The 13,905-nt window shown below is 34.7% G+C and overlaps 1 protein-coding gene across 5 annotated transcripts in view; it reads left to right on the top strand.

Annotated features, from left to right (window-relative positions):
• Positions 1 to 13,905, top strand: part of CSRNP3 (cysteine and serine rich nuclear protein 3) — a 244,031-nt gene that overhangs the window by 12,750 nt on the left and 217,376 nt on the right. For all 5 annotated transcript variants that reach the window (XM_074303226.1, XM_074303227.1, XM_074303231.1 and 2 more), the window contains one exon: positions 2,873 to 3,043. In XM_074303226.1, the coding sequence (XP_074159327.1) occupies positions 2,896 to 3,043 (148 nt within the window). In that variant the 5' untranslated portion in view covers positions 2,873 to 2,895. The remainder of the gene's footprint in view (positions 1 to 2,872; positions 3,044 to 13,905) is intronic.

Below are 13,905 nucleotides of genomic sequence, written 5' to 3'. Positions count from 1 at the left end.
GATGATCTGGGTTCAAATTCTGCCTTGAATACTTCACATTTGTGTAACAAATTGGAATTTATTCATCCTTTCTGGATTTCCATTTCCAAGTCTGTAAGATGAGGGGCTTAGACTCAGTGACCTCCAAGATCTACCCCAGCTTCATAATCCTATTTACTGTTCTCTGAAAGAAAATAGGCAAATGTTTACCTTATTCAAATATTAGTTAAATTTGAATGCAACTCCATTCAATTCCAAAAATCTTGGAACTACAAAAAATTGTTAAGTAGGAAAACTTTGCTTTGGCAGCAGTACTTCATACCTAACCCCACAGATTTCCCTTTTCATGTTTATTATTTTTCCTGTCAGCACTTTGACTTCTTTGATGGCAATGATGCTAAACTTTGATTATCCGGGGTCCCACAATTTGATATTTTACTAAGGTAAAGCTCACTGAGAAGCACCCCACACCTTTCTTTGCTCCTATCAAAGTGTATTTATTCTGTGACTTTGTTTTAGTCCCTGCCCAGTACTTGACAAGGCAATAGCTAACTAATTTGGCAGATTATCATAATGAGATTTTAATGGATTTAAATGGTTTAATGTGTTACCCTTCCCAGGTGACAGACCTACCTCTTTGCGGGACTTTCTAGAAAGGATTTCTTTCACTGGTGAGAGCAGCTCCATTGGGAAGAATTCTAAGCTGTATAGTAGATATTTTTGGATAGGTGGAATTTTCTGCACCCTTTAAATTATACATGAAAATGAGTTTTCAACCTGCCCTCCCTACAAGATCAGTCATGCTTAGGTCATAATCTGAGTATTCCCCCTTTTTCTAGGCCTCCTTTATAAACTCCAAAAAATAATAAAAACCAGGAGAATGCAGATGAAATATACATACAATATTATGATGGATATTAAAGATAAATGGTTACTTTTATCAGTGACTGTGATATAATTTTTAGGAAAGGCAGATTATGAGAGAATCAATTTCTTTCATTCCCCCCTTTATAACTTGACATGCTGTCTTTATCCAATACAATGGTAGTACTGTATAGGTGTGTGGTGTAGGAGGAAGGTGTTTCTAAGAGCTCACCTTCTTTAAAAGAAATTTTCTCTTAGTTTGGTTAATATTTTAAAATGTATATTTTAAGATCACATTCTTTTGGATTGAAATGAAGAATGAAGATGAAGCTGGAGAAAAAATAAGTAACTATTTTATTCTTCACCAGACTCTGCACAGAGTCCAGGGATTTTGATTCACCCTGTGTATTCCCTATTCAATCACCCTCCTGGAAATTGGACTTAAGTTTACCATGTGGTCGTAGATGGCTGGTAGCATAAGTCATCTAAACTCTCTTAGTTACATCAATCCCTAGCAACCCATTTTATTTCTGATGGAGAGAAAGTATATGCCTTTGCACCCGAATAAAGATAGTATGTCAGAATTCTCAGAGGAAGAAATTGAAACTATATCCACTCACATGAAAGAGTGTTCCAAATCACTACTGATCAGAGAAATGCAAATTAAGACCACTCTGAGATACCACTACACACCTGTCAGATTGGCTAAGATGACAGGAACAAATAATGACAAATGTTGGAGGGGATGTGGGGAAACTGGGACACTAATACATTGCTGGTGGAGTTGTGAAAGAATCCAGCCATTCTGGAGAGCAATCTGGAATTATGCCCAAAAAGTTATCAAACTGTGCATACCCTTTGACCCAGCAGCGCTACTACTGGGATTATATCCCAAAGAAATACTAAAGAGCGGAAAGAGACATATATGTGCCAAAATGTTTGTGGCAGCTCTTTTTGTTGTAGCTAGAAACTGGAGGATGAATGGATGTCCATCAGTTGGAGAATGGTTGGGTAAATTGTGGTATATGAAGGTTATGGAATATTATTGCTCGGTAAGAAATGACCAGCAGGAGGAATATAGAGAGGCCTGGAGAGACTTAAATCAACTGATGCTGAGTGAAATGAGCAGAACCAGAAGATCACTGTACACTTCAACAACAATACTGTATGAGGATGTATTCTGATGGAAGTGGAAATCTTCAACATAAAGAAGATCCAACTCACTTCCAGTTGATCAATGATGGACAGAGGTAGCTGCACCCAGAGAAGAAACACTGGGAGGGGAATGAAAATTGTTAGCACTAATATCTGTCTGCCCAGGTTGCATGTACCTTCGGATTCTAATGTTTATTGTGCAACAAGAAAATGATATTCGCACACATGTATTGTACCTAGACTATATTGTAACACATGTAAAATGTATGGTATTGCCTGTCGTCGGGGGGAGGGAATAGAGGGAGGGGGGGTAAATTGGAAAAATGAATACAAGGGATAATATTATAAAATATATATATATATATATATATATATATATATATAAAAAAAAAAAAAAAAAAAAAGATAGTATGTCAGAAGTGCCTTAATCTGTATGCCCTGAATGTACCACTGCCTGTGAATGAATGATCTATTTTGTTCTGGACTGAGAATCTCTGTCGTTGATAATACATGCTCTACCAGTACAAAGCAAGTAAATATATTTGATTCTGGGTTTGATGTTTTAAAATATTGGATTGTATTTCCTTGTGCAATGCCTCTCATTCTACACCTTAATTTTTTTTTTTTTTTAGAAGAGATTCATGTTAGAATGTAAATAAGGAAAACTACATCCTGATGTGATGCTTCTGTCACTTATGTAAAAAAGAAAATTATAGGAAGGAATCATTTAGTCATGGGCATGTTCACTAAGCATACATGACTCAAAAAAAAAAAAAAAAGGTCTCCATTTAAAAAAAACATGCCTTGAGAGACCTTGGCTGCACAGTCAGCGGTCAAATGTTTCAATGCTTTATTGCTCCTGTTCCTGTTACAGGTACATGTGACAGCGCTGCAGCGATGAGTGGAATTTTAAAGAGGAATTTGGAAGAAGTTGAGGGCTCCTCATCCTGTTCCTCTGTGCGGGAATCAGATGATGAAGTTTTTAGTGGTGACAGTGCTGACAGTGGTGATAGTGTCAATCCATCCACTTCTAATCATTTTACCGGTAAGTACAAAAGCTGTATTTCAGTCTACCCTCTAAATCTCATTGTGTGGCTAAATCTCGGTGGCTTTAAGTTTATCCATGCACTAATATCTGTCCCTAAGTCTTTCATCATAAAGGAATTATTTGCCAAACATGATATAGTTTCAGTCAATTAAGTCCTCAAGAGTGTGGTCCCATCCTTTGCTTTACATTCTGAGAAGTGCAGGGAGAGACAAGCAGAAATAAATCTAATTGAAGATGAACAAATAGCAACTAGAAATGAGTTAAATAGATGTCTATAACCTCCAGAAATAGATCCACAGAAGTAATCTGATCAGATGAACTATATTGTCATTCCTACACTTAGCAGAGACTTGTGGAATATTTGCAGTAGGACCAGGTAGGATATAATTCTCTCTCAAGGAAAGAGAATTGCATTCTTTTGCAAAGAACAGAACACAAATCAAACAACATCATTGGCTGCTTTTTTTATGCTTTTTATAGCGGTTTGGGTTTACTTTATTTCCAGATTGGAGAATATGCTTCCTTTAATGCAGGCAGAGCTTCTGAAATGTTTCCCTTTCGGGAGCCCTTTTTGCCAGAGAAATTTTTACTTGACCTCAGGTATACAAGTAAATAAAACAGGTATGCAATTCAAATTTTTTACTAATAATAAATCATAATTTTGTGACCTGCATTCAATTATGAGATCTCATGTGGGTCAAAACCCCACAGTTAAAGAAGTTGGGCTTTAGCGAATCTTAGGTTTATTGTATACTCTTATTTCAGGTACCCAAATCAGAATAACTTAGCTCACAGACACTTAAATACCTGATTCTTTGTAATCAGTGTGTTTATAATTGGTTTGATATACTTTCATTCAATGATTTATGAATCTTTAAATTGTTTGTTTCCTAAAATTCTGATAAGGAAATTATTTTGTAATTGTCCTTATCTTTTCAGTTCTCTCTCTTTCCAATTCCCATCAGCTATATTAAAAAGGAGAATTAAGCCTATTTTAGTCTTGTACAGAGCATTGCAAGAATAAAAAAAAAATTCTCTCTTTGCTTCAAAGAAAGTTATATCAAAATATTTTGTCCTGACATAATTTCATGAGCATGATGGGCAAACTCCCTCTATTAATGCAGATAGGCATTTGTAATTTGTAATTTGTAGCTGGAAACAGTTGCCTGGGTCACTGAAAATTTTCAGTGACTAGCCTGTGGGTATAAGAAGCAGGACTTGAATACAGTTCTTCCTTATTCTTGTAACCAAGTCCAATATGCTAAACTATCTTTTTTAATTTAATACATGAATGCAAAAATAACAAGATAAACCAAAAAAAGCACAGAAATTTTATTTGTTGTCCACAAACTCTTTACTTAGCCTTTAAGAAGAGAAATGGGTAAAATTATTAGGGTTTTGTTTTAATTTTTTACGAGAGAGAGAGAGAGAGAGAGAGAGAGAGAGAGAGAGAGAGAGAGAGAGAGACGAGAGAGAGAGAGAGAGAGACAGAGAGAGAGACAGAGAGAGAGAGACAGAGAGAGAGAGACAGACAGAGAGAGAGAGAAAGAGAGAGAGAGACAGAGAGAGAGAGAGAGAGAGAGAGAGAGAGAGAGAGAGAGAGAGAGAGACAGAGAGAGAGAGAGGTTAGAGGCATAATGTCGATAATATAAAACAAAAGATTTCAAAAATATTTTTTGAAAAAAATTAAAATGTGGAAGCATCTGTAAAGTGCAGATAAAATGCCAACCAGTAACTAAAAGCCCCTACTCTCTTGATATATCACAGGTCTACTATAATGTCTACAGCTAGGGCTACTCTCTGGGGAGACAGAGATATTTGAGTTCTGTTTTTTGGTTATAGTTTTTAAATTATTCAAATGAAACGGAAGAATATAATTGTTTTCACACATGACAAGGGAAGGCAGGTACAAGGGTCAGGTAGAAGTTATTTTGAGGACAAGTAATTAAAATTGGTGAATTCATATCATGCCTATTCAGGTGCCTTTTGTTTTTAACAGTGTTTTTAGCAGTGCTTTGCTTTTAGTAGTGTCTAGGTAGATGGTACAGAGGATAGTGTCCTGGAGTCAGGACAATTTCTCTTCCTGATTTTAAATCTGACTTTCAACATATACTAGCTGGGCAAGTCACTTACCTCTGCCTCAGTTTCCCCATATGTAAAATGAGATTGGAGAAGAAAGTGGTAAAGTACTCCAGTATCTTTGCCAAGAAAACCTTAAATGGACCACCAAAAGTCAGGCATGTTTGAAAAGTGATTTAACATGTGTCTATTCAATGACTCTTCTGATTTCTCAATTGGTAAAAGCTTCCTGCCACATTATAAATGAACCCTCTTGCTAAAAAAATCAGTTGACTTACATTGATACAACTATGAATTCACAAACTAAAAAGGCTCATTTACCAATGTGAAAAACGAAAGGAATCATGTAGTTCTTTTGAGGATAAAGGTCTGAATTAATAAACTCCTCTTCAGATCTGGAATGGGCCATGGAAGGAAAGCCCAAGTTTACATAACAGATATTTTTGTTCTTTGGAAGGCTGTATCCAGGCCTTATCTAAACTTGTAGACAATTTCTTGAAGAAAGATTCCACATGCTACTCTTAGCATTTCGTCAATATCTAACAAAGGGCTTTGGATGCATTCTTGATAGGTATTTATTGTTATTGAATGACTAAATTAAATTTTCAAAGAGGTCCTTCCATATTAATATCTCCCTCTCCTCTTCATCCCAAAATAAAGTATAAAGTAGCAGGATATTCTTGTTCGAAGGGAAAGCCCTATGTTTATATTTTGGGCCCTTAAGAAAAATGCATTAAATATTCTTCTCATGAACCTCTTGGTGCAGTATTCCCAAACACTGCAGGAACTGCTTGAGTAGTAGATGCACCTACCCAGAGGCATTTTTTTTTCTGCCTGACTTGTTTTCCCACTTTTCTCAGTCCTCAAAAGCTATTCAGTTGAAGAGTCCCTCTCAGTGAGAAACCACCTCATTTAAATACTCACATCAAAAAGGAAATCAAATCACTACAAAAAACTGTTTTTCCCATCTCTATGATGTTTCTGGGCCTTTCGAATGCTTTCAGCTTGCTAGTGTCTATTCAATGATTCTTAATTTCTCAATTAGTAGTTCAAAGATGCTGGCTATGTTACAAATTGACTCCTTCAGCTAAAAATCAATTGCGGTCCTTCTGTATGCAAGACTCCCATTGATTTCTATAAAACAGTGCACTCACAAAATAACCGTAATGCTCATTTAATGACCAATAGGATTTACAGTCATGGTGAAAGTTGCTTTCTAGTTGAGACTAATAGTGGGAGTGAGGGCTTAGTGCAGTTGTGAATATTACAAGTCAGCAATTTCTTCTGAGCAACCCCAAAATAATAAAATTCCCGGGGTGGGTACAACTTTAGGTGGAGGGTGAATGATTTTATTGCTTTGTAAAATAACTTTTTTGAAAAAAGAAATAACTTTTATACTATCTGGCTTATAGATAAATGGTGGGTCCTCCCATCATTGTCAGCTCATTCTAAGGCCTCATAATATATAAATTGCTACTCTTTGTTTCCTATGGCCAGAGGGGATATAGCAGAGGCCATTAAAGGAACAGCCACGAAGCTGCACATTCTAATGAGTTTTTCCAGCAGTGCAGTTAATGTACTTTTCTTTGCAAAATTTTGAGGTTTACCGCGCAACATTTGCTGATACTTACATAAAAAGGTACATTACTATGCGTCATTGAATTCCTTATAATTGAGTGTGTTGGAGAGCATGGTTTGGGATGAAGGGAGGATGTGGAAAGAGTTGGTAAAAATTGGGATCTGGGACTTTTTTGAATCAATGTCCCAGAGGAGCTGAGAGGTGTCATGGGAGGCTTTTCCTGACTTGATTAATTATCATACAGTGTTGTGCAGGTTGGAACAGGATTTGGAAGAGGAAGAAAATAGTTCCACCCTTTGCTGAGTTGATTTAATGTGTGGTACTAAAAAGGACATTAGAAAAACACCAGAAACTTTATTATTGAATCACAGAATGTAAAAGTTAGAAGGAATCTTAGATGTCACCTAATGTAGCTTTTGCATTTTACAAATTAGTAAACTGAGTCTCAGTGCTGTTGTCAAAGTCATGTTTAAGACCCATGTCTCTTGATTTCAGTATTCTACACAATGGGAATTTCTAGTATAAGTGATTATTTCCTTTCATTGTGTGGAAAACTGAAGGTTCATTTATTACTAGTTTAATGACTGAATTATAAAAGCAAAAAAATATAATTCAAACAAGTCCTTTTAAAAATAGAAATGTGGGATTCACCTTTAAGGGAAAGAGGATAGACTTTTTTTTTCCTTTTCTGTGTTCCTGTAAAAGAGTTAGGCACTCAGCATCTCTTGGATGTGTGACAGGACAGTTTATAGACAGAAACTCAGTGGGGGAAATGAAACTGTGGGAAGGGAATTCAATTTGGCTATGAAGGCACAATCTCGACTGAGAGTTCTTTCTTACTATGAGAGACAAAGCAGGGATTTATGGATTCCTTGATATATTACTGGCATTGATTGAAATTTTGTACAGTAAACATGGTTTTACATTTTTATGAAAAAAAGTGTTTTGTTTTTGTCAACATAACGCTATTTGAAATAATGTGATAATGCTTCAGAACAAGAAGATGAAATTGTGCTTTGAATTCTATAGCATTCAACAAATAGCATTTTATTTTATCCACTTTACATGTAAAGTCCTCATACTTTCCAATTATTCCAGAGAGGAAGAAGGGCAGTCATTATACATGGAAAAGAAATCTACTTTTTTACTTCTTTAGCTTTCTAGCACTAGAATTCTAGGATTGTATATCCTTTGTTCTGTAATTCAGAGTTGAATGTCCCCTCTTCACCACTGCATACCTAGCAGAGACTGCAGAAATGGAACTCTCTCAGTTACTGATACTGACTGAAAGCAAAAACTACATTTTGAAGAATTAGCTATCTAAAGAGGCTTTTTTTCTGTCAACTAGCCTTTTATGATTATAATGTCTAAAACTAATATTTTGATAAGCCTGCCATGAGAAAATAACTATAAAGACACTGGAGGTTATATTAATGCTATTGTCTCTCATATGGATTTTAGAGACTTGGCTCTAACTATTAGCACAGCAACCTAAACACATCATCAGAAAAGCTTCAGTTTCCCATATCTATTATTTACTCAGGATTCCTGTAGGTGAAATTGATATTATGGCTGTATTTCTTCAAATGTCCATGACTTAAAATTGCTATTAAATATTAATCTTAAAATTTTCTCATTAGTGATTCTAAGTATTTTCATCTGACAGCTGAATTTATTTAGAGATTTTTCATTTTGTAATCTTCTAGATGGAGAATCATTGCTATTTTCAGTTAGACTAGTGTTGACTGTAGGCAGTAAGTGCCCAGCTCATCTATGAGATATCATAGTTCAGTCGGTTAATAAGTATTAAGCACCAACTATATATCAGGTTTTATGTTACCCATTGAGGATAAGGTAAAAGGCAAGAAAGCAAAAGAAACTTTTGATCTCAATGAGCTCAGAGCCTAATAGAGAAGATAAAATGAAAACTACTATGTACAAACACAATATATACAAGATAAAGAGCAATGAATAAACTAATAATTAAAAAGTCAGTAAGTTTCTCTGGCGTTCAATTCTAAAACTAAGGTTTGAATTTCATTGAGTTTTATGTAGTGTTGCTATTGTTGATGATGATGATGAAGTCACAAGGGCCCTGAGTAAATGCCCCAGTGACTTTCAAAAGAATTTAAAATCCATGGAGTAAATCAAGCAATTTGATGCTTTCTGACAGCTTGGAGAGGGAATGCACACTGTTTATAGGCATATGTGTATTAGAGAATTTCAAGCCGGCTTAGCTAAAAGAGGACTACACTGTATAATTTCGAAATAGTCTTCACCATTTAACCCTCTCACTCCTGGTACCATGGCATATTTTTGTCCCCCCAAAATGTCATTTTATTTTTATTATAGTAATTTTGAGAGAAATCAGATGTATTTCAGTAGTTAGGAGCTCTTTGCACCATATGCTCTGTGCATTCAGTTGCAGTGAACTGGCTGAAATTAAAATTACTAAGTAAGTCTCAAAAATTTGCTAAATTCTAGTGAGAATTAGGCTACTGTTAAAATTATTGGGTTAAAATGAATAAAGGAAGATACTAACCTTCTATTACAATGAAAAAGCAAAAAAAAATGAGAATGATCCAATAAAAATGTATATATTAAAATATGCATGGCATTTAATTTTAGCAAGGCATTTAATATCCAGAATAGGAAGCTATTTCCAATAAGAAGTTGAAACAAAATCTTAATATGTGCTTATGTGTTTCTAAAGCTTCATAACAGTGGAACATCACTAACTAAAGCTATTAAAAGAACAAAGTTTATCTTTCTTTTACCTTTGATTGATCTCTTTTGTATTTCTGGGAATTACAATGGAAAATTTATTTAACTAAATGTATGTAAAAAGCTGCTAGGTCATTTCAAAAGCCTCAGTGAATTTCTACAATGGCCTTTAATTAGTTAGGCTAGCATTATAATAATACTCTAGACCTAAGCCCCTATCTTTTTTTAACCTGAAATAATTTTAAGAGCTTTCAAAGGTTATTAGTGAGATTGCTAAGAAGCCTAGGGTTATTTTTGATTGAGATGAAAAAGTAGGGCTCAAAACTCTGGCATGATGATTTGTAGCTAGGCATTTGGCATAAATTGTATAAAACATATAACTTTTTAAATTCATAAAAACATTTTTATTTATGCAGTCGTATTTAAATTCTCACAGTGGCAAAATACCAAATCATAATAATGTTTTATTTTTCTCTTGGCAACTACTTTAGTACCTAAAACTTTTATTTTCTCAACTTTGATGCACATTAAATCTTAAACTGTCAATAGTGCTCAAAATGCTGAGGAAGGAGGCATCGAATCTAATATTTAAGATTATTAGAGGAAAGATAGTTGGGATTTTTTTTTTTAATGTGAAAGTCTTAAATTTTTCAATCAAAAAGCACAATTCTAATTTAATTCTCTGTAGATGCTGTCCATTACACTCTTGCTATGTCAGAACTGACTTTCTGCTTTTTTGCAGTTTCCATGACAACCATAATTTTGGTCTGGAGAGAATTGTAGACTTCTCAGAGGCACATCCATTTTCCTTGTAAAAAGAAATGTTTACCCATCAAAATAATTGATCAGGCTAACCTCCATGTTGGTCACTAATCGGTTCTATAATTAGAGGGTCCCTCTGAGTTCAAGATTAGATGAAGCAAACATTTTAACCTCTTTTAGACTACTTGGATGGAAATTTTCTTGTAATCAATATAAAACAAGACAGAGAATGTTAAGAGAAGGCAGGGAGTAAACTTGACTGAGAGTATATTCATGAACAATTGATTAGGAGGATTTTCTATTTTAAAATTCCCCTCAAAAAGACCGACAAATGTTTTGAAACAAAATATTTGTTGAAATATTTGATGAAATATTTTAAAGAAAAAGATTGAAAGATACAAATGTAGCCTACATAAACATTAATGTTTTTATTATCATATAGCCCACACTTTTATAGGTAGAGTGTGGAAATAGTAAATAATGTGTAATTGTTTCCTAGATATTTGCTCACCATATGGCACTATTCCATAGCTTCCAGACTCCAACCCGTAGGGTGCTCACTTATAAGTGAGTTTTTGCCTTATATTGCCTAGAACCAAACCTCCATATCATTTCTCTGCCATTTCCACACCTTTCTATCCTACCCAGCTCCTTTCTAGTTTTCCTTTATGTGTAGTATTCCACCATTAAAATGTCAACAGCTGAGTGCTGGGAAAGGCCTCCTGTAGAAAGGATTTGAGCCTTAAAGTCTTAATTATATGTGCATATTAAGTGCTAAATAAATATTTGTTGAATAATTGATTTGAATGAATGAAAATGAAAGAATCAATTCAGAATATATTCCAATTTCTCCTGCATAAAGTTCACACTGACTCATAAGAATGGAAGGGAGGTAACATTGGTAATTTAAAAGGCTTATCCATGAAGAATACACTCTGGGAGATTGTACTATGCAGAATGACTTTGAGTATGACTTCAGGAACAAATTGCATCTGTTTCTCAAAATCCAGTCTAGCTTAGTACAGAATCCTTACTAGGTTGGACATGTGATAATAAATTATTTGAACATTTTAACTTAATTCATGAAATAAAGAAAAATTTAAAATGCCTTCCCTTTCCTCCACCTACCTTTATCCCCAACCTGTGCAACTCCCTTCCACTTTTGTAATGGCAGAGACAGGATGGAGGAAAAAGGAAGAACAAAATGCTTAAAAATCACAGTTTTCATACTATCAATATTCTTGCTATTGTTGTTCTTAAGTGTGGGAGCCTTGTCCAGTGACTATTGGATGAATCAAACTACATTAATCTTTATAATCTTTAGTATAAATGAAACCAGAAGAAAAACAGAAGTTGTGGCTATAAAGGAGGATGAGATTTTTTATACAAAGGGAAATAAAGGTCCAAGAGTTGATATTACTTATTATACATACAAAAGCAAAAAAAAATAGCATTTCATGAGGCATTTGTTCATCTCATATTACAATGTTCCTAAAGTTGCTATGAAAATAACAGAAATTTCTGTTCCAACAGCACCCTCAGAAGTTAAGGAATTTAAAAAATTCTATAAGTAACCCAATTAGACTTTGTGAATTACATCAATCTTTATTTTGATACTCAAGGACTTAAACATGAAGGAGAGAATAGATATGGTAAAAAGAATTATGGATGATATGATTCAGGAATGAATAGAGATGCCAAACATTTGTATACTATACATTATGAAGAAAATAATCAAGTCACTGAACATGGTGATCACTCAATAACAATCACATAAATAAAACTGATCATATTTTAAAAGATAGAGAAGACTGACTCTTGATGAGGGCATTATTATGGTGAGGTGCTGATGAGTGCAAATAATGAAATCCCAGAAGTGGTCTCATATATATATATATGTATGTGTGTATAAACACATACATATATATGTGGATATTTGAATCTGCACTACTGATAGTTATAATTATGTAAAATATGGTGATTGTGCTAGCCCAGTGAAAATAAGCAGTCTGAATTCAAATAATATAGCTACTCTAGGATTCATTATTTGTGCTAATTGAGACTTAACTTACTGAATTAGCTTTCTGGGTAGAGTCAGCCATTAATGAATTACAGCAATCAAAATTAATGTAAATCTAAAACTCTAACTTGATCTATTTAAATGTTATTAACTCAAAAAAAGGAAATGAACACTGACCACAATAATTTCATAAAGAAGTTTAATTAATGTAAAAGTATTGACATAGTGAGAAGTCATAAAAAATCAAAAATCTTCCCTAATCAGCAGATTGTTGATATTTCTTAAAGAGAGAAATATGGCAGCCAAGGGTAATACTGATTTAGAATATAAGCTCATACATAAAATCTTACAGAGAAGAATTGTGGAAGATAGGAGAGGTATCACCTCTTACGATAGCAAGAAATAGCATAGTAAAAAATAAATAGTTTTTTTAAAAGCTTAGAAGAGACCCAACTAAAAAAATATTTCAAAGGCATTTGAAGATGAAACTCCATCTCCCTCTCCCTCCCTTCTTTCCTTTCTTCCTTCCCTCTCTCTGTTTCTCTTTATCTCTCTGTCTCTATCTCTCCTTCTCTGTCCTTGTCTCTCTCCCTCTTTTTTTATTCTCTGTCTGTCTGTCTCTGTCCATCTGTCTATCTCTCTCCCCCTTCTCTCTGTTTCTCTGTCTCTGTGTCTGTCTGTCTGTCTCTCTCTTCTCTGACTCCGTTTCTATCTGTCTCCGTTTGTCTGCCTCTTTCTCTCTCTTTCTCCCTCTCCTCAACTTTTTCCCACCTCCCATTTCTGGCCTCCTATGGGGTTGCTTGGGTGTGGGTATAACATAACCCACCTTAAGGACACATAGCAGTTAAGCCAGAAATATCCTGGACCCTGCCTTCTGCCCTCCCAGTAACCTTCAGTAGATGGGCCATATGCTCCAGGGCAGTTACCGCTGAATAATGCCATTCTCCTCTCTCCTCCTCCTCACTCAAAAATATTGATAGTTTGTAATATAAATTCTTCTCTGCCCCCTCCTCCTCAAATTTATTCTTCCAAACTTCCCTATTTATGTTGAGTCTACTCCTCAATTAGATTTCCTTCTAATTTCCCTGGTTCCTATTGACTCTCCATTTAATTAAAGATGTCTTAAATAAAGTTACCAATGAGCTCTTAATTGGAAAATCTGGCAGCCTTTTCTCATTTCTCATTCTTCTTGACTTTCAGCATTTGATCCTGTTCACCAGCTTCTCTTCCTGGATTCTTACTTTTCTGGATTGTTAATGGCTCAGTTCTCTCTCAAAATTTGCCTCCAATCTTATCTCCTTTCCTAGATAAGCTTCCATATTCCCATCTATTGCAGTCTTACATATTTCCCAAAGTACTGTTTTGAGCAGACTTCTTTCCTCTCAATACTTACTTTTACTTGAGACTTTGTCACTTTCCATGGGTTTAATTATATACCTATGCAAACGACTCACAGATCTATCTATCTATCTTTTAAGTGTTCTGCTACCCAGTCTCATATTACCAACTTACTGTTGTACAATTTAAAGATGATGGACTAAATGTCTATTTATAGTTTTCTATAGTTATCTGAAATGCAGCATATACAAAGCAAAATGTATTACCTTTCCCTCAAAACCAATAGCATATACAATGAACATTATAGTAGGGTATGCATACAATTTTTTTTTGTTAAAGCTTTTTATTTTCAAAACA

Source organism: Sminthopsis crassicaudata, chromosome 3, assembly GCF_048593235.1.
Source record: "Sminthopsis crassicaudata isolate SCR6 chromosome 3, ASM4859323v1, whole genome shotgun sequence".
NCBI classification, from domain to species: Eukaryota; Metazoa; Chordata; class Mammalia; order Dasyuromorphia; family Dasyuridae; genus Sminthopsis; species Sminthopsis crassicaudata.
This window is presented reverse-complemented; position numbering and strand designations above follow the sequence as displayed.